Source organism: Corylus avellana, chromosome ca3 (assembly GCF_901000735.1).
Source record: "Corylus avellana chromosome ca3, CavTom2PMs-1.0".
Classification (NCBI taxonomy): Eukaryota; Viridiplantae; Streptophyta; class Magnoliopsida; order Fagales; family Betulaceae; genus Corylus; species Corylus avellana.
The window spans coordinates 6,954,338-6,972,702 of record NC_081543.1 but is presented as its reverse complement, the minus strand read 5'-3'; the positions used below and the strand labels follow the sequence as shown (position 1 = coordinate 6,972,702).

General features: G+C 35.6%; 2 protein-coding genes across 3 annotated transcripts; one reads left to right on the top strand and one right to left on the bottom strand.

The window, feature by feature from the left end:
- Positions 1-3,139: 3,139 nt before the first annotated feature.
- LOC132175254 (myb family transcription factor IPN2) lies at positions 3,140-5,447 on the top strand. Of its 2 annotated transcripts, none has more exons than XM_059587129.1 (6): positions 3,140-3,429; positions 3,535-3,611; positions 3,743-3,800; positions 3,916-3,982; positions 4,198-4,240; positions 4,513-5,447. In XM_059587129.1, exons 1-6 carry the CDS (start codon positions 3,261-3,263, stop codon positions 5,164-5,166), a joined length of 1,068 nt encoding a protein of 355 aa, XP_059443112.1. In that variant the 5' UTR covers positions 3,140-3,260; the 3' UTR covers positions 5,167-5,447. The 2 variants fall into 2 exon arrangements, with proteins under 2 accessions (XP_059443112.1, XP_059443111.1); XM_059587128.1 differs by having other exon boundaries at positions 3,743-3,809.
- An 8,196-nt stretch (positions 5,448-13,643) lies between these two features.
- On the bottom strand, positions 13,644-16,847 carry LOC132175417 (uncharacterized). Its single transcript, XM_059587366.1, has 3 exons — positions 16,374-16,847; positions 15,846-16,190; positions 13,644-14,234 (listed from the first exon to the last, which is right to left on the bottom strand). The coding sequence occupies exons 1-3, from the start codon at positions 16,695-16,697 to the stop codon at positions 13,728-13,730; spliced, it is 1,176 nt and encodes a 391-aa protein (XP_059443349.1). The 5' UTR covers positions 16,698-16,847; the 3' UTR covers positions 13,644-13,727.
- Between the last annotated feature and the right edge of the window lie 1,518 nt (positions 16,848-18,365).

Here is an 18,365-nt window from a genome sequence, read left to right as displayed (position 1 = left end):
TATCACTCTAAAGTTAATGAGACTTTTAAACTCACCATTGAATTTGTAATCACATCAACTTTGAAAGGATTAAAAGACGGTCCCGACCACATTACTCTTAATTATTTAATCAACATGTAGAATATTTAAGATAGGAAACATCTTACATTAGCTTTGGAGAAATAAAAAGATGGTCCATATCATTTACTCTTAATTATTTAATCAACATGTGGAGTATTTTAATTAAATAGGAGGTGAATTGACGTAGTTAGGGTTTGAATTCAAGACGTCATAGTGATAACATGTTAAATCACCACTTATATCAGAAGTTTTTGTTTTTTTTTTTTAATTTTTTTTTTAACATGTCCGCACAAGAGGGTGGACGGAGGATTCAAACTAGTGACCTCCGCTTCATAAGGCGTGGTCTCTAGCCGATTGAACGCTACCCATTGGGGACTCCAGAAGCTTAAACTTATAAGAAGACATAGATTAAATTATTTTTCAACACTTTAACACACTATTTTATTAGTCAATTTAATGTTAATATATGTATATATAGTAATCAGTGTTGCGTTGATGCAAGAAAGTAATATTGGATGGACGGTGGAGGCGCCAATCAAATCTTTAAGAGGAAGGAGATAGAAAAGGGAGAAGCTTTGCAAAGTATTCAAATTGGAGAAGAAGATGGGTCCCGCAAGCTCACATTGAAGGGAATATATTCATTTTAGAGAATAATTCTGTAGAGAACATAAAGATGCTTGAAATTCAAGCAAACATGCCCTTAATACTAAGCCAACCTACTTTTCCCACTGCCTTGAACCTTTAATTTGCACATCTAAATGAACTAAAAGTTAAACCCTAACTTTGCTTCAATATATTATAAAGGGGTGGTGGCTAGGGAGCCATTGTGACAGTAATACTAGTCTAAAGAGGAATCTCCAAATCTAAGTGTGTATTCTTTTTTCCTTTTTTTTTTTTTTTTAAAAAAAAAAAAAATAAAAAAAATAAAAAAATCTTTGCTTTGCCTTTCTCTGTTCTCATATTGGGAAAGAGAGGTTCCAATAAAGCAATTACATATATATTATAAGCTAAGTAGCGGTGGGAGAAGGCATTTCTAGAGTCCAAATCATCTAGCTTGATTTTCCACCTGGCAACCAATTAAGCTTGGGCTTGATTTATGGACTGTCACATGGGACCTTGTTGATCTTTTCTATGCTAGCAACTCACATGCATTCACTTACTTTTCTAAAATATCTACACTCAACTCGCATTTTATCTATTAATTATTTTATTATTTTATTTAAAATATTATTTTTTAAATTTATTTATTGGTTTTTTAATGCATTGTTGAGCTACATCGATCACTATAATTAGTCAAATCTTTAGCCGAAATGACTAGTCGTCGGACGTGAAGCTTTTTGCTACAGGACTAGCCAATGTGAGCATGTAGTTGATTTTGTTGAAGGTTTAGAAATGATCATGAATTCATAATAGTAGGATTATACGATTAATTAAAACAAGTGGGGTTTCTAGATTTTTGGGAGAGGAATCTTTCTTTAATTGCGAAAGAAGAAAGCATCTATTCCCATTTGGATTTGGGTGATCACTAGCATGCACTTATATGATCTCTCTAGATTTCATGACATCCTTCATCCTTGCATGGATTACATATGAGAGAGAGAGAGAGAGAGAGAGAGAGAGAGATGAGGGTACTAGCTAGCTAGGCTTCTTTAATTTGTTCTAAACCAATAACCACCCTGGTATTTTGCTTTATTTACTATTAGGGTAGGGCCCCTGGTGTCAATTTGTGGGTTTGACTCCAATTTAACTTTTCTTGTCTGGTATGGTTTGGAAGGGAGTAGGAATGCATGAGAGGACAATCTTCAATTCCACAAAAGGGATAAGGGATTGAGCCCCAAAGAGCTTTAGAAGGAGAAGGTCCCCCACTCGTGTCATCAAAAGCTTCACATACCCAAATCCTTTTTCCATTAATATTTATGTTCATTCCTAAATATTACCAACCACAGACCCTAAAGTTGTAGTTCCATATATATCCATGTCGTTTTTCACTGCTTTTTCATCCATGGAAGGAACTCCCACTTGTCGATTATCATCTTCTAATTTACTCCATGCATGCTATATATAGCTTCATCGGTATATATGTAATCGTATTAATTATTTCTCTCATCATGATTATGGGAAATGACAATGGGAATGCAGTAACTGAAAAAGATGTATTGATCATAACCCACATGAGAAAGATGTATATATATAAAAAACTTAGCAAACCTTGTATATTGCTCAATCCCAAATGATCAGAAAGATGATAATTAATGCCATTGAATCCAATATAGATATAGATATAGATAGATAGAGAATCTGCTAAAAATAAATCTTCAGTGTAGAGCATCATGGAAACCTTTTTATTGGTGATGACATAAAGCTAGCATGTCTTTGCGTTCTTGGTATGATAGGTGATGGGGTTTGTGGGTTCATAATAATTAAGCTAAAAAGGGGTCGTACTACGAAACAGAAGGATCCAAATGAGTCATATATATATATGGGCTAATAAAGATTTATGTGTATAATGGTTCCACTAAAAGAAGGGTAAAGTTTTCTACATATTGCATGTGTCCATCATCATGATTGCATCAGGGTTCTCACTCTTACCTTCATGCCACAAAAGCTTCTTGATCACATGGTAGAGGAATACCCTACTAAAGATACACCCTCTTTTGGAGATAACAAAAGATTTAGTATAGTGACTCTCTTCGCATTTCAAAAAAGTAACGCTAGCTATTTATATATATATATATACTAATCATTCAAAGGTCGATTTTTACTGCCGTTTCGTCCCGTTATATAGTAAGTGTACGTACACGAGTTTACTAAATAGAATTACGTACTCTTTGAAATACACCAAAAAAACCAAAAAAAAAAAAGAAAAAAAAAGAAGAGAAAGAAATGTAAAGATTCTCTCTGAAAATGTAGTTATATTAGAGAGGAACATTTTTGTAATCTTTTTTCTCAATGTTGAAAGAGTATACCAGTACGTAGAGAGAGTGAGAGAGAATCTTTTTGCAAAGGAAGATTGTATTGAAATAATATTTAATATATATTTTCTTGTATGCAAGAGGTTTGCTTGTCCCCTGTGCTTTACTAGAGAAGCCAAAGCCACCCGCCATCTTCTTCAAAAGCGCACCCTATTCTTCCCTATTTGCATCGCATTTGTTCTTGAATCTCTCGGTATTCCCAGAGCCCCTCAGAGAGAGAAAGAGAGAATGTTCCAACACAAGAAGCCTTCAACTATGAATTCCCATGACAGACCCATGTGTGTTCAAGGAGACTCCGGCCTTGTCCTCACCACCGACCCTAAGCCCCGCCTCCGGTGGACCGTCGAGCTCCACGAACGATTCGTTGACGCCGTTACTCAGCTCGGTGGCCCAGATAGTACTTTTCTTTTCTCCATCCCATGAATATTAATCCTTGAAGCTTTTATATGTTTTTGCTTGTGTATTAATTACTATGTTGCCTTCTTCTGTCTGAATTTTGTAGAGGCCACACCAAAAACCATCATGAGAGTTATGGGTGTGAAGGGTCTCACCCTTTACCACCTCAAGAGCCACCTCCAGGTTTGAATACAACACAAATATTTCATGCTTCTTTTTGCTTTTCTAACAGAACACTTTTTTTATCATATTGGGCTGGCTTGATAAATCTTTTCCTTTTCTTTTGACTATTTTTTCTTCTTCTTCTTGATTAGAAATTCAGGCTTGGGAAGCAACCCCACAAGGAATTCAATGATCACTCGATTAAGGATGGTATGAGAGGTGACTCTTCTTTCTAGGGTTTCCTTCACTTCTTTAAACTATATACTATACGCTTATAATTGTTTATTATTCCTAACAACACTTTGTTGCTTGTTTTCCACGGCAGCTTCAGCTTTAGAACTTCAACGAACTTCTGCATCTTCATCCGCCATAATTGGCCGCAATATGAATGAGTGAGTATCATCTCTTTTCTATTTTTTTTTTCCACTCTCTTCTTACCATGGTAAACGATGGAATTAATCCAATATATATAGAATTTTTATTTTTATTTTTTATATTTTTTTGTTATTTTTAATTTAATGGTAAAATGGGGGGGGTTGGGTTTTCTTGTGGATTGTATGTGTGAAATTGTATATAACAGTAACTCACACATGGTTGATGGGATTAGGATGCAAATGGAGGTGCAAAGAAGGCTGACTGAACAATTAGAGGTAAGCAATTTCCAAACAACTCAACGCATCAATTTTTCCCTTTCACTTCATAAAATTTGTATAATAAGTCTACCATGGGCATGCGTACACAACAAAAAAACACACCAAGCTTTCTGACGTTTTTAAAAGGCAAGCAATCGGCTAATAAACGCCGAGAAATAGTTTCTCGGCATTTATTTGTTGGTGTTTTTGAAGTGTCGAGTTTTCGTGTGTCGGGAATTGGTATTTGTCGCCGTAAAACAAGTGTCAGAGTAATTTGGAACATATGGCAGGTGCAAAGACACCTTCAGCTGAGGATTGAGGCGCAAGGGAAATACATGCAAAGCATATTGGAGAAAGCCTGCCAAACCCTTGCAGGTGAAAACATGGCATCTGGAAGCTATAAAGGCATTGGTCCTCAAGGCCTCCCGGCCGACATGGGAGCAATGAAAGACTTTGGTTCCCCTCTCAACTTTCCATCTTTTCAAGACCTTAACATATATGGAGGTGATCAGCTTGATCTTCAGCAGAACATGGAAAGGCCAGCACTTGATGGCGGATTCATGCAAAATAATGATAATATTTGTCTGGGAAAGAAGAGGCCTAGCCCTTACAGCGGTAGCGGCAAGAGCCCCTTAATCTGGTCCGATGATCTCCGCCTGCAAGACTTGGGAACGGCCTGCACCGCCGTCGACGATCCTTTCAAAGGCGACCAAATTCAGATTGCACCGCCGTCAATGGACAGAGGCGGCGTCGGCGCAGACATGGATTCCATATCCGACATTTATGAAACAAAGCCGGTTCTCCAGGGTGACGAAAAGAAATTCGAAGCATCTGTAAAGCTCGATAGGCCATCACCACGAAGAGCGCCACTTGGGACGGAGCGGATGAGCCCTATGATCAATACCGGCGCCATGCCACAAGGAAGAAATTCGCCATTTGGGTGAATTTAAATCGACAGCTTAGACCACATTAGTGACTTGATATTAAGCTATGAGATCTAGGAGTTCAGTTAGGGTTTCGAGTAAAAAAAACTATGGTATAATGCCTTGCATGGCAAGTCTTATAAATTATTGTTATTCTAACTAAGTACATTGGTGCTTTATTTTGAAACAGGTATGTTGTTGATGCCTCTTACTAGTCTAATATACCTCATAGCTTATTGATTTAGACACGTACCATTTTATGGCCTATTGCCAATTATTTGACATTAATTCCATTAATTGATACTACAAACATGGCATGCTTGTAATTCGAGTGAGCAAACCAGTGGAACTAGTTTTTTTTTTTTTTTTCCTTTCTCTTCTTATAATCACATTGGCTATTTTCTCCTGTGTTTGGTTATGCTTATTCATCTTATTTTCAGGTTGATTACCATGGAACACACACACATATATATTGGTGGTAAAGTGTGGTGTGGGTCATGATACAAAACTGGGGCTTCAACTTTCCTTCATCTTTGCATGAAGAAATACATACCCAAAGAAGAAAAGAAAAAGAAAAAAACATGCATATGCATGAAGTTTTAAAATCTTATTCCTTTGCCTTCTGTTGCTCCTTTCTATTTGCCTCGAAACGGGTCATGTTTGGTAAAAAAAAAAAAAAAAATGTTATACACTATACTTTTATTTTACTTTTACGATCTGGTGCGCTACAAACTAAACTTTAAATTAAACATTGTTGAAGAAAAAAAAAAAAATTCTAAGGCTGTCTTATTTTGGTTAGTACTCTTATTAGGGTTGTGTTATTTGTCATACTTCCATGGCTGCCCTATCGTATCCGACTGACGTAACAGTGGCCATTTTTTCTGTCACATCCTCCCTAGTTTAAAAAAGAAAAAGGAAAAAAAAAATGAAAATAACCACTGCCAACATAATCAGCCAAATGGGGAATGAGAAGAGGTATATATCACAAATAAATTTAATTTCTGCTCTTACTAATGCATGAGTAACCTTTTCCAACGGTTTGCTTTTAAGTTAGTTGCTCTAAGTTAGTTACTCCCATGATTGCAGACAAAACCATTGGAAATTTAAAAATACCCCAAGCTAGATGACCCCCATCAAAGGAAAAGATAGGGTTTTGGGGAACACATATATAACAGCCACCCTTAAAAAAAAAAAAGTTATAAACAAATCATCTGGCAGTGATCGAGAAGCTCTCCTTTCTCTTGAATGCAAAATAATGCTCCTAGCCTCCTACGAGAGAAGCCGACAAAGAGTATCTATCTTCCATGTTCTTTTATCTTCTTTAGTACTCTATATTCCTCAGGTGTAAAACAAACAAGACAACTAGGGTGGCTGTCATCATTACGTGACTCCCTCCGAAATTAATCTTGGCCGTTCACTCGTATGGTAGGTTGCTAATAGGTTAATCTTTACGATAAATTCGAAATCATTTTCTGGGATATGTATATAATAGTTTTAGAAGAAAGATAATGTTTTGGATATGTAATTATATAAGTTCATTGAAAAGAAACCCATCAGTTGGCTTCCAATTGACATTCAAATTATGGTGAACCCCTGCCCTTTTTTATTTATTTATTTGGATGAATTCCTTTCCATTTTATTATGTTATGAGAAGAACCACCCCCCCTCCCTCTCTCTCTCTCTAAGAGTAGATCGATCCATGGAGGTTTTTCTTTGTTGAGGGAAAAAGATGGTGGTGCCACTAGCTTTATTGATTGCAGAGAAAATGTAGGCACTGCAAGTTGGCAAGAAAGCTCCCTCACCCAAAAACACTCAGAGAGAGAGAGAGAGAGAGGAAAAGCTAATAAAGCCTAAAGGGGAGGAAGAATACAACGCACTCCCATGCGTGCACATATCGAGGAAGCTTCTACCTTTATGTGCACAAAGTTAAAGAGCTTGCATTTTAAAAGCTGATGATGCATGGCTTTGTTTCTCTTATATTACGATTTTACATGCATTGGAGTTTTTGTTTATTGGGAAATCATTCATGTATATGATAGAGTTATGAGTGTGTCAAAATATGGCAAGTGATTCAAGGCACATTCTTCCATGCAAATGTATATCATTTGCAGCTAAATTCAAGCACTTCGGATTCTCTTTCCCCTCACCCATTTCTCAACTTTGGGCCTAGTAAACTATTTCCTAGATCTTATAAACAAAGTACAGCACAGAAGCTTCTTTTGTCTCCCCCCCTTCTCTCTCTCTCTCTCTCTCTCCCTCTCTCTCTCTCTCTCTCTCTCTCTCTCTCTCTCATTGTTGGAGCCTGCTAAAAGAATAGTCAAATTAAAACAACAAAAGAGGGTGGGAAGAAAGACGCAATAACCCTCCATGATGTCAATCTTTAATGTCTTTTGCGACCAAATTTTTTTACCATATGGGTCGATCGTTAGAGACTTGCAATTATTTTAAATAAAAGGCAATAATATGGATTAAACATATATAGTTTGATTTTAGCAAAAGCGAAAAAGAAAAAAGACAAAGAGGCACCTTTAGCTTGAGAAGTTATATATATGGCAATTCGGATGTAATTAAACTAGCTAGCTAGCTATTGCCCTTCATTTTGGATGCTTTAAATTCTTTCATCAAACGATTATCTAAACATAAAAATTTGGTTATTTAATTAAGATTATATATATGTTTTCTAATTGTCATTGGAACCAATCAATTTGGTGGTGATCTGGCTAAAGGTAACCACGCATTGTGCCATACTGAATGAGGTGTGGAGCCAATCAGAATTAATGTAACTATAGTAAGATTCATGGCCGAAAAGTCTTAAAAATTTATTATTGTTTGTACCTTTTATATATGTAATACCCAGGAAAAATAAAAGCTAAAGGAACATAGCAATTAATTTGAAGATAATATTAACATAAAATAATGAATATTATTGTTGTGTATATAGGACTAGCTAGGGATGTTCTAATAGTATATGATAGTAAGTAAAACTTTAAGATTTAGGGTGGAAAGAAATCTACGAGAATAGAAATATTCACACTCGATTAAGGAAAAAGAGAACACTAGCCACCCCAAACAAAAGAAATATTTCCTAAAGAGTGGCAAGAATAACTTAAAATGGTGATTTCAAAGGTGAAAATGATGGAGTTTAATTTGGACCTAAAAATTACATCACGACGTGCGTGCTGAAAAGAGCTTTTTGGATTAGAATCATGTGTATGATTCTGAAAGTTGTAGCAAAAGTTATGCTTGACTTATTGTTGCATGCCCAAAACCCTGGCACATGTAAACTCCTTCGCCCTACCATGTGTCAAATCATGTACCTTGCCACTTCAACATATTTGCCAGCATTGCCACATCAATAAAGCCACGTCTGGTGCCACATCAGCGCTATACCATCTTGATTAGGTCATTGTGCCACATGTCAGACGCCTACGATTTCAAATTGACACCATCACCACGTTGTCACATACATACCATTTTAGATTGTCACATCATGCCACGTGTCATCTTTGGGGGTTAGCCACATGTCAGCTTAGTGACATGTCATGTACGTCATGTGTCAGAGCTCTGCTGTATTAGCTTGCGACGTGTAAATTGAGTGCCTAGTCATTAGGCCAAATGTCAAAAGTTGGAGTAGCCATGTCACGAAACTGGGTCAATCGAGCCTAGAACTCAATTGACTGAGACCAAAATATTTTCAACAAATAGGGCCATTCCGAATTTGAAATTTCACCAATCTTGTTTCGTTGTCTCCTGGCACCTAGAAAGAGGTTTTTGAGGGTATTGCTAGTGAGTGTGTAACATCCGAAAATATAAAAGCATCTTAAAATATATTTATAGAACTCAATGATAGAATTGAAGAAACATTTTTATTTGACTCTTATAATTAACTTAGAATTTAAGAGAGTTTTATAACAAGGTTTAAGAGTAAGTTAATTTATGTTGACTTTTTGACCATTAAACTTTGATTGCGTGAAAATGAGGTCATGCGAACTTGAGTTGAGTCAAATGAAAGCCCATTTTGTTTGTATCAGAGTTCTCTACCTACTGGTAAAATTGTGAAGAATTCTATTTTCGAAAGAATTCCATACCTGAACGGGAATCACTATTCAACACTAAAAATAATGTTTTTAGTACATCACTTTATTTCTATAATTGGACTTCACAAATATTTTTTTGGGCATAAGTAAACTCAATTTAGTAAATAAGTAACTAATACTAGTGTTTGGTGAAGTCATAAATTAATTCGGAGTATTTTCAATTTTTAGCCTAAAAGTGTTAGGCTATGTGGAGTCGGGGTCCTACGGTTGGTCCTAGCCATTATGAGAGTTAGGATTATTGGTTTAAGTGGGAGCGATGGCAAAAGAAGAAGGTAAAGCAGCCAGGATTGAGAAATTCAATGTCATAGATTTTGCATATTGGAAGGTACATATTAAAGATATTCTTTATAGGAAGGAACTCCATCAACCTCTTTTGGAAGAATAGCCCAATGACATGTATGATAGCGATTGGGCCCTACTTGATCGAAAAGCCCTGACAGTTATCAAGTTATTATTGTCAAAATCAGTTGCGCACAACAGTATAAAAGAGATGACCACAACAAGTTTGATGGCGGCTTTGTCAAGCATATATGATGTAACATCCTAGTCCCATATTGGAAAGATAATGTGTTAGTGATCAAAAGAAAATAAGGTTACGAGGTTCTTTGGATATGTTTTAGAAGTACTTGGATTTTGGTTCAAGTTCTTGAGGATTAAAACACATAGGTATGAAATTAATTGGTCTTAATTTTTGAGTGCATGGTTTACATGTTGTCAATGATTTTAGAACGAGCTTTGTATCATTGAAACATATTTTGCATTCATGGTTTTGATGTTTGGTACTATAATGATTTAATCACCATGAATGCTAGGGCACGAGTTTTGCTGGTGACTAAGCAAGGGTAATAGCCACCTTATTGTGGTGGCCAGTCGCCACCCTTGGGGTGTAATACCTAGGGTGACATACACCCTAGGGGCAACAAGCCTTAGATTAGGAAACCCTAATCCTATCCATGAACCCTAAAAGTATGGATTCAAAAATCCTTAACCTAATATTTTTGGGATCTCTTTTTCCTAAGAATATTTTGGCATGATAATTTCTTAAAAATGATTGGTTGTGAATTTTTCACAAGACTTAAACATGATGAATTCCAACAAGGATGAAATATGATGTTTAAGATTCACAATTTAGGAAAGTTATGAATAAGGATTGGTTTGTGAATTCAAACTCCATAAACTTAGGACATGATTCCAATGTGGTTGGAATGAGTGGAATGAGGATGACCTAATTCAGTTAGGATAGCTATGTCCAATTTGGATGAAATGTTTCATTTATTGAGAAGTTTTGAGGTAAATGTTTTTTGTAAATAAGGAGTGAGAGTTAAAACTCCAAAAACCTAATATTTGATAAAGTTCCTATTGGAAGAAAGTTTCCTAATTTAATTAGGTCAACGATGTTATGTTAATTAGGACTCCTATTTTGGAAAAATAATTGGATTAATTATTTTAATGAATAAGATGCCTAGAACCTAATGAGAAAAAGAACCCAACGTTGTTGGGATCGCTTATGAGATTGAGAAGGTAATCCAATTAGAAAGGCGTGTTAGAATTGTAAAGTAATTATGATTGTTTAAACAAAACCCATAAGTTTATACTATCAAGTGGGAGAGAGAATCAATAATTTGAATCTCGTAGTCTCCATCATAGGTCTATAGTAATGATGAAGTGCATCTCACCTTGGCTATGGGCCTTGCTCCCTACAGAGTGTGTCTTTACTCTGTAGATTACAAAATTAGACTTCCTTAAAGGATAGATGAGATGTAGTTATGTATCAAGGGTGACCATATTGCCGTGAAGTCACTTGAAAATCGTGTCAAATCTACTTAATGCCATACACTTAACTAACTTAAGATATTACCCCCTTGCGGAGCTTTGTCATCTTAAAGTTAGAGACTGGAGGGAAAACAACAAGAAGTTAACATCTACAATATGTTAATAATGAGAAAGTAGTCTCGCCTAAATTACGGTAGTTAAAGGCAACTCGCCTTGGCCACGGGCCCCGCTCCTTGCGGATGATATTTTTAATTACAAGGATTATGTTGTTGTTACGTTTTAATATTATATGTTTTCTTTGGGTTTCATATTATATTGATTTGCTAAATTGTTATATCCCCTGATAATTGTTCCTTAATATTTTTAAGTCTTTCATCATTTGATTCTTGTGCAATACTAGTTGGTCATCTCATCATTATTTCTAATTTTACATATGAACAATGGAAACTGGAGTATAATAATTCTATGACAAAGGAAGGGCACGATCTTGTGCAAATTCACCTAGAGCAGCATACATTAGATGCCACAGATGATACTGCATTGAACTAAAGTTAGTGAGAGCATACCAATGATGTTGCAAAAGATTTTATTTTGACATCATTGACACCTGAGCTTTAAAAGTAGTTACAAAACTTCCCTTGTGCTTCAGATATGTTAGAATATTTGGAAGCAATTCGGAAGACAATATCTTGTTCCCAAATAGGACATAAGTACCGAGATGGCTGAAGTAATTTCAATAGACAACGAGGTTGTAAGGTTGAAAGACCTTGGTCTACTAAGTGCTGAGGCAAATAATCAATCTAGGATTGATGAAATCCTCAAATTCATCATACTCTTATTTGAGGAATTCAAACGTAAGATTAAAGGCAAAGATGTTTGATCTTCGTCTTAATTAAAGAGTGATGCAGCGGATAGCATGATGGAAAATTAGCTTGGTATGGTGGTTGGTAACACTTCTTGCTTAGTACTGAGAGGTGAAGAGGGGAAGGAAACCAAGAAGGATGGCAATACATTTGTTGTTGGCGTCAATAAAACTGGGAACAATTAAGTCCGAAGGCAAGGCCAAAGGGATATGTGTCTATTGCAAGGAGAATGGGCATTGAGTAAGAAATTGCACTGAGTATTTGACATTCAATTCATACGTTTAGGTACAAGTTTTGTTTTTGATTAAACACATTATTAGTAAAGAATCTCACTGACTTCCTAGTGTGTGGATTTTGGGCTAATCATGTGCAATCAAATTGCGCGCAGGGATTCTAGGAAACCGGAGAACCAAGAAAGGAAAAGACGGACCTTGAAATTTGAAGTTGGAATAAAGATTCAAGAGTTGTTTTTTAAATCATTGTAATTTTCGGACTATGGATCCAGAAAATTATTTTCTGAGTATCTAATTAATGGATGTTTTGAAATATGCAGTGCAGTAAAGTATTGTTTATCAATTTAGAGTTTATTTCTTAGAAACTGATTATTCATGATTTATATAAATGATTTTATTTTTAGAATCTTTTATTGCTTAAATGTTTATCCTTGAACTAACAAAACATATGTATTGCCAAAGTTATATATATTGTGCTTTGTTCATATATAAAGGATCCAAAGACTGGTTCAAGATGGGCTCTTGAAGCCCATTAGATCTTGATGAAATATAAATATTTATGTATTTATATTGTGATGGAGCCAGCTCCATATTACAAACTCTCTCTCTCTCTGGGTCTCTTTCTCTGCTAAGGGGTTTTATGGTAAGTGAGTAGCATCATTTACTGGTAGTGAGCACCACCACCAGATGCCGACATTCCAACTATTTTGATATGACATCAAAGGTTGCTATTATCCAACATACGATCAACTTGCATATATGTTCAATTCAGCCAAACCATCAATAGATGAAGACAGTAAGATGGAGGATGAGGTAAAAAAGGATGATATTTTGTCGTGCTCGATCAATGCCCAAGATGTCAATGTGTGACAAACAAAGACTACAATCAATGTAAAATACACGAGAAATATTACATACATTTTTATTTTTATACTCTTAAGTGCATATTTTCTGAAGTAATAGTGAAAATTATTATTAAATTTTGAATTCAATTGTACTTTTCAATGTTAGTATGTTACGTCAAAGAATATGCATTTGAAGGTGTGAGCGTGGAGTATATGCATATCACTTCTTGTAATACATTCATCCTTTTAAGACTATTTAGTCTACACAAGAAGAAATTTAGAAAAAGGGATGGATACTTAAAATAGATGCGACTTTGAGTCGAGGCATTTTCTGATAACAATGCATTAGAAACACCAAAACCCTTACATGCCAAAAAAAAAAAAAAAAAAAACTAAATTCTTATTCCATCCACTACTTGAATTGATCATTTCGTCTTAATGACGGGGAAATTTAAAAAGTAATGCTAACTACTATACCTACATCTCACTTACATTTTACAGAATTGATGTATCAGTGCCCATCAGTCCTTGAATTTTTATTTATTTATTTTAACAAGGACTGATGAAAACTGTCACATTAACTCAGTAAAATGAAAATGAAATAAAAGTATAGTAGCTAGCATTACCCAAATTGAAAGCATATATCTGCAAAACTACAATAAACACATTAAATAAAAAAAAAAAAAATTACACCATAAACCCACCAATATTATATTGTAATTAGCAAAAAAAGAAAAAGAAAAAACATAAAAGGAAAATACACTCCTAAGGTTAGTCAATCAAGGGGCCGGAGTGTACGTTATCGGCGATATCAGCCGGAGGGATGAAGTAGTCGAGAGAGAGTCCGGGAACATTATAGACGACATCATCAATCTTCCAGACTTCCTCCATTCTTGTCCGACTATGTTGCTGGGACGACTCCCCAAACCGGAAAACGGTGGCGACCGACCTTCCCTGATGAGCGATGAGCACGCCGTCGACGTCTTTGTAGTCGCCGATGCTGCTTCCGATGCTGGTCTCCCAATACACCGACTCGTTTTCAGGGGTGAGTACCCTTGTGAGATGGGAGTCCTCTAGATACACAAGGAGGCCACTCTTTTGGCAAAAGTAGCCGTACAATACGTGGCGGATCACCTCGGCGGGGCCCTCGTTCCTTTCCATCACCGCCGCCCGATCGGCGGATACTTTTAGCACAAAGCACTCGTCGTGCCCGATTCGTTTCTCCCCCAAGCATTGGGCATTCGCAAATAAGCTGGCTGTGGTTTTTGGATCTAGGCCCTGCAAATATAATATTCATCATAATTATTAATTATAACCAAACCATTTGATATGAGTAAATAAATAATACAAGATTAATTAATGTTGAAAATTAGTTATTGGATCAACATATGCATATATTAATGACTGATTTTCAGCGTTATATCATTTTAATTATATGACAGTCATATAATAGTCTAATAAATAATATTTTAAGCTAATTAAAAATGAAATAAGGCTAAAAACTATGTTTTTTATCACATAATTATTTTACAATACTAATATGTCAGTTTCAACTAATATTTGAATAAATTCTTATTTTTTTAAAAATAAAAAATTAAAAGCTTGTGAAAATTATGATACTAATATTATTAAATAATTATGAGATAAAATATGAGTTTCTACCTTACCTTTACTCTTTCAGTACTAATCAATCTTTAGGTAATCTGTAATCTCACCTCGTATATTTTTGTATGTTACTTAAAACTTGATATTTCAACTAATATAAACCATTTTTAACTAACTTTTTCCACTATTCTAAAGACTCTAGAGAAAACTTAGAGAATCTCAATGTGAGTTACAAAATCTTCTTTATTTATTTGATAAAAGGAAAAAGAAAAAGAAAAAAAGGTTGGCTCTGAAAATACATATGAAAAAGATGCACTTTGATGCTTCTATTACTTACTGAAAAATTAAAAAAAATAAAAATTACCAAAGAAAAAAAGTCTTTTAGTTTTATTTTTCACCAAAAAAAAAAAAAAAGAACTGGATGAGAATAAGTAGAAAAGAAAAGAGAAAAAAAAAAAAAAGAAGAGGGAAAAAAACGACAAGAAAAAGCAGGGGTTATGATGCAATAAATGCGACATTATTGACTAAAGTGCAAAAAGGAAAAGTTAAAGGCAAAGGGAAAATGACAAAATAATATAGAATACACTTTAGGAACAGTGAGCAACAATCCCAAGACGACCAACAGCTACATATGATCGCAGATGACGTCACAAAGATAATCACGTGCTATCCCCTTACTGGCTCTGAGTGTTTACAAAAAAGAAACCCTGTAGGGTAAAGCATGGGACAGTTTCTCTATCATTGTCAGCTAAACATACCATTTCATCCATCTTTGTCCGCTAAAGGATTTTGAATACCCTTCTCCCCTTTGCCCTCCATCATCCATCACCTTCAATTAATTGTTAAAAAAAAAAAAAAAAAAAAAAATCTAGTGGGGGTGTATTATTGTTTTAGATAGTGTCCTACGAGCCTAAATAATTTATTAATTTTATACTGAATTCGTCTTAATTTTTAGGTAATGTAAAAAATTATTACCTTTGTCGAACATTATCATGAGAACAAGGTTTTGGGTTTAGCTTAAATGACATGAATTTGCTTGATTTACCTAAACCCTATTTTCGTAAGTATGGCTGTGTAGGAAAATGCCTTAAGGAGAACTATATTGTCACGAGCCTACTTGAATAATGATACTTTTTATACTAGTTTATCATATTTATTTTATATTAATTGAGGTCGAAGTTTCAAAATACAAAAAATGTTATGTAATTATTATAAAACATGTTAAATTAATCGATATAAAATGGGTGTGATAAAAACAGTAATATTTTTGGATGGTGGTAGTACCTGAATGATACGGCGGAGCGGGCGTTGGGGCCCTTTGGCGGCGTGAGTGCCAAGCCAAGAGGTGTGCCGCCAAACAATCTTGCCATCACTACCAGCAATCACCTGATTGTTCCCCACAACCAGATCCAGAGACCACTTTCCGGGCAACATTTGCCAAAGAACAAAGCAACCATTCTCCCCACTCCTTGTTCCCAACGTCTTCACATTTTTCCCAGTTGAAACCTCCGTTTCACAACATATCATCTTCACCATCCCTGTCGCATACATGGTCTTCGCACACTCCCGTTTTAGACATCCCGTCGCCGCCAAATATTGCTGTATAATATAATGCGCAATCGAAGTGTCCTGTCCCATAACAACACAATTATCAGCCTACTTTAACACGGTATTAGAAACAGAAACTGACACACATCATAGTATAATAAAACAAAAAGAGATGAACGTTTAAATGAGATGAACCGTTGATATTTATGAATTTAAAAAATTTAAATTTAAAGAAAATTTTAGGAGATCTCAATCCCTACGTACCATAGGAATGTCTTTCTCTATCATGTGGAGGGGATGATCAATAGGTTCATTGATGACCAGGGGAATTGGAGCGAGGGGACAACCTAGGACACCAAGCAAGAGCCGCAAATCTTGCCTCCTGGCCGGAATATTTCCGTCCAAGGAACCGGAAAAGTTGGCACCGGGAGAACTTTTTGTTGCTCTAAACCATTCACGTATGACCTCCCAAGAGCTCTCCTTTTTGCTCCCTTCTTCTTGGAGTTCCGGGTCGGGCCATTCCATGAGCGGCGTCAATGGCTGCGGCACGTACCACATCTGCTGCTTCCTTCGGATTTTGGAGCCCATGAGGGGAAAATGATTGAGGAAGATGAAGAAGGAGAAGTGTCTAAAAGATGGTGATGAGAAGTAGTGGTGGTGGTGGGAGATGGATGAGTTGAAGCATTGGGAGAGACAAAAGGGAGGGGAGATGAGATTGTATTATAATGGACATACTCTGTACGTTGGGCTGTCTATTGCCTTTATTCTTCTTTGTGCAGGACGACTCATGTCGTTTTACTTTTATATCTATATTCTTAGAGCCACTCCAACTGAGAAGGTGTGGGAGGGGGGGACCCAGAAGCCTTCTCCTCTCTCTCTCTCTCTCTCTAGACCCTAATGCCCCTCTATTAGTTCACTAAATTACTCTCTCTCTATAGACCCTAATGCCCCTCTATTAGTTCACTAAATTACCCTAGAGACGATCTTTCTTGGATAATGAACCCACACCTACAATTTTCTTTATGTAACCATTATATATGTAATAATATGAAGGGTGATACACTTTTATTTTCATATTTTTAAGTGTTTACATTTTGAGAGCCCTTATTATTAGGATATGGTGTAAAATCTTTTTTTACAGATCGACTTTAATAGAAAATTGACACTTCAACTTTTTTAAAAAAATATCAAAGAATAAGTTCACACACAATCAAAACCGTCCTATTCATAATTAAGAAGAAACCCTCTCTTGCCGCAGCCAAGCGAAACGAAGACAATGTCTCAAAACATTATATATATATATAGGCAATGTTTCCTAAATATCGATATCCCGTCAATTTTTCTCTTTCATATTTTGTTTGATTTTCACGTAATTTTTTATAATATTTTTGAGAAATGCTATACATTTTCACTTTTACACTCTCAAACGCACATTTTTTAACGTAAAAAAGCACTACCACGTTAAGGAATATACATTTAAAAACATGAGAGTAAATTCTCAAAGGATTTTAGTTCTTTAGGTAAAAAAAAAAAAAAACAGTCAATTAAATAATTGTTTGATGGTGTGGTTATGAACATTTTTGTCTTTTAGTTGGAGGGTTCTTATGGTCAATTAAATAGTTGGATGTGTTTTATTCGTCATGTTTTTAATGGAGGCCGGGCACCCATCATTCGCATGTAGGACAAATCTACCAAATCTAGATTTGTTTTAGGTAATTAAAAAAGGTTGTATCAAATCCCGAACAAACAAGAATCACGCCTAGTTTTAGTATCTTCACTTCGATCTTCATTCCTGCTTAACACACTTCCCAAAGTGGACCCCACACCCACATAAATCTGTCTCCAGATTTTCTCTTACATAAACATATTATAATTGTAATGATTTAATATTAATGATGATTTGGAAAGTTGTTAAGAGGGTGATTGCGTTGCGTGTTATCCATGTGGATAACTGTGCGTAAGGTGGGCCGGCCGGCAGATGAATGAATATATATGGCAAGTGGGAAGATGGTGGTGGGAGGTCGGCATCAGGTGGTGGAGCGGCAAACGGAGGGATGGTGATGGGTGGGTGCATGATCTTCCAAGCCAAGCTCCAATTCTTTCCTAAAGGAGTTGAACTGTGACTTTCATTAGTTAGGAACTATATATATATATATATATATATATATATACCATTAATATTGTAATTCACATGCTCATCTTGAATTAATGAAGGCATAACAACATTAATGATTGTTGTTAATTTTTGCCTTTTTT

Excerpts from the sequence above, each read along its gene's own strand:
- LOC132175254 (XM_059587128.1), top strand. The coding sequence starts at position 3,261 with ATGTTCCAACACAAGAAGCCTTCAACTATGAATTCCCATGACAGACCC. Across the intron at positions 3,430-3,534 it reads TCAGCTCGGTGGCCCAGATA|AGGCCACACCAAAAACCATC; the intron begins GTACTTTTCTTT and ends TGAATTTTGTAG. Across the intron at positions 3,810-3,915 it reads GATTAAGGATGGTATGAGAG|CTTCAGCTTTAGAACTTCAA; the intron begins GTGACTCTTCTT and ends TTTCCACGGCAG.
- LOC132175417 (XM_059587366.1), bottom strand. The coding sequence starts at position 16,697 with ATGGGCTCCAAAATCCGAAGGAAGCAGCAGATGTGGTACGTGCCGCAG. Across the intron at positions 16,191-16,373 it reads TAGAGAAAGACATTCCTATG|GACACTTCGATTGCGCATTA; the intron begins GTACGTAGGGAT and ends GTTATGGGACAG. Across the intron at positions 14,235-15,845 it reads CGCTCCGCCGTATCATTCAG|GGCCTAGATCCAAAAACCAC; the intron begins GTACTACCACCA and ends TTATATTTGCAG.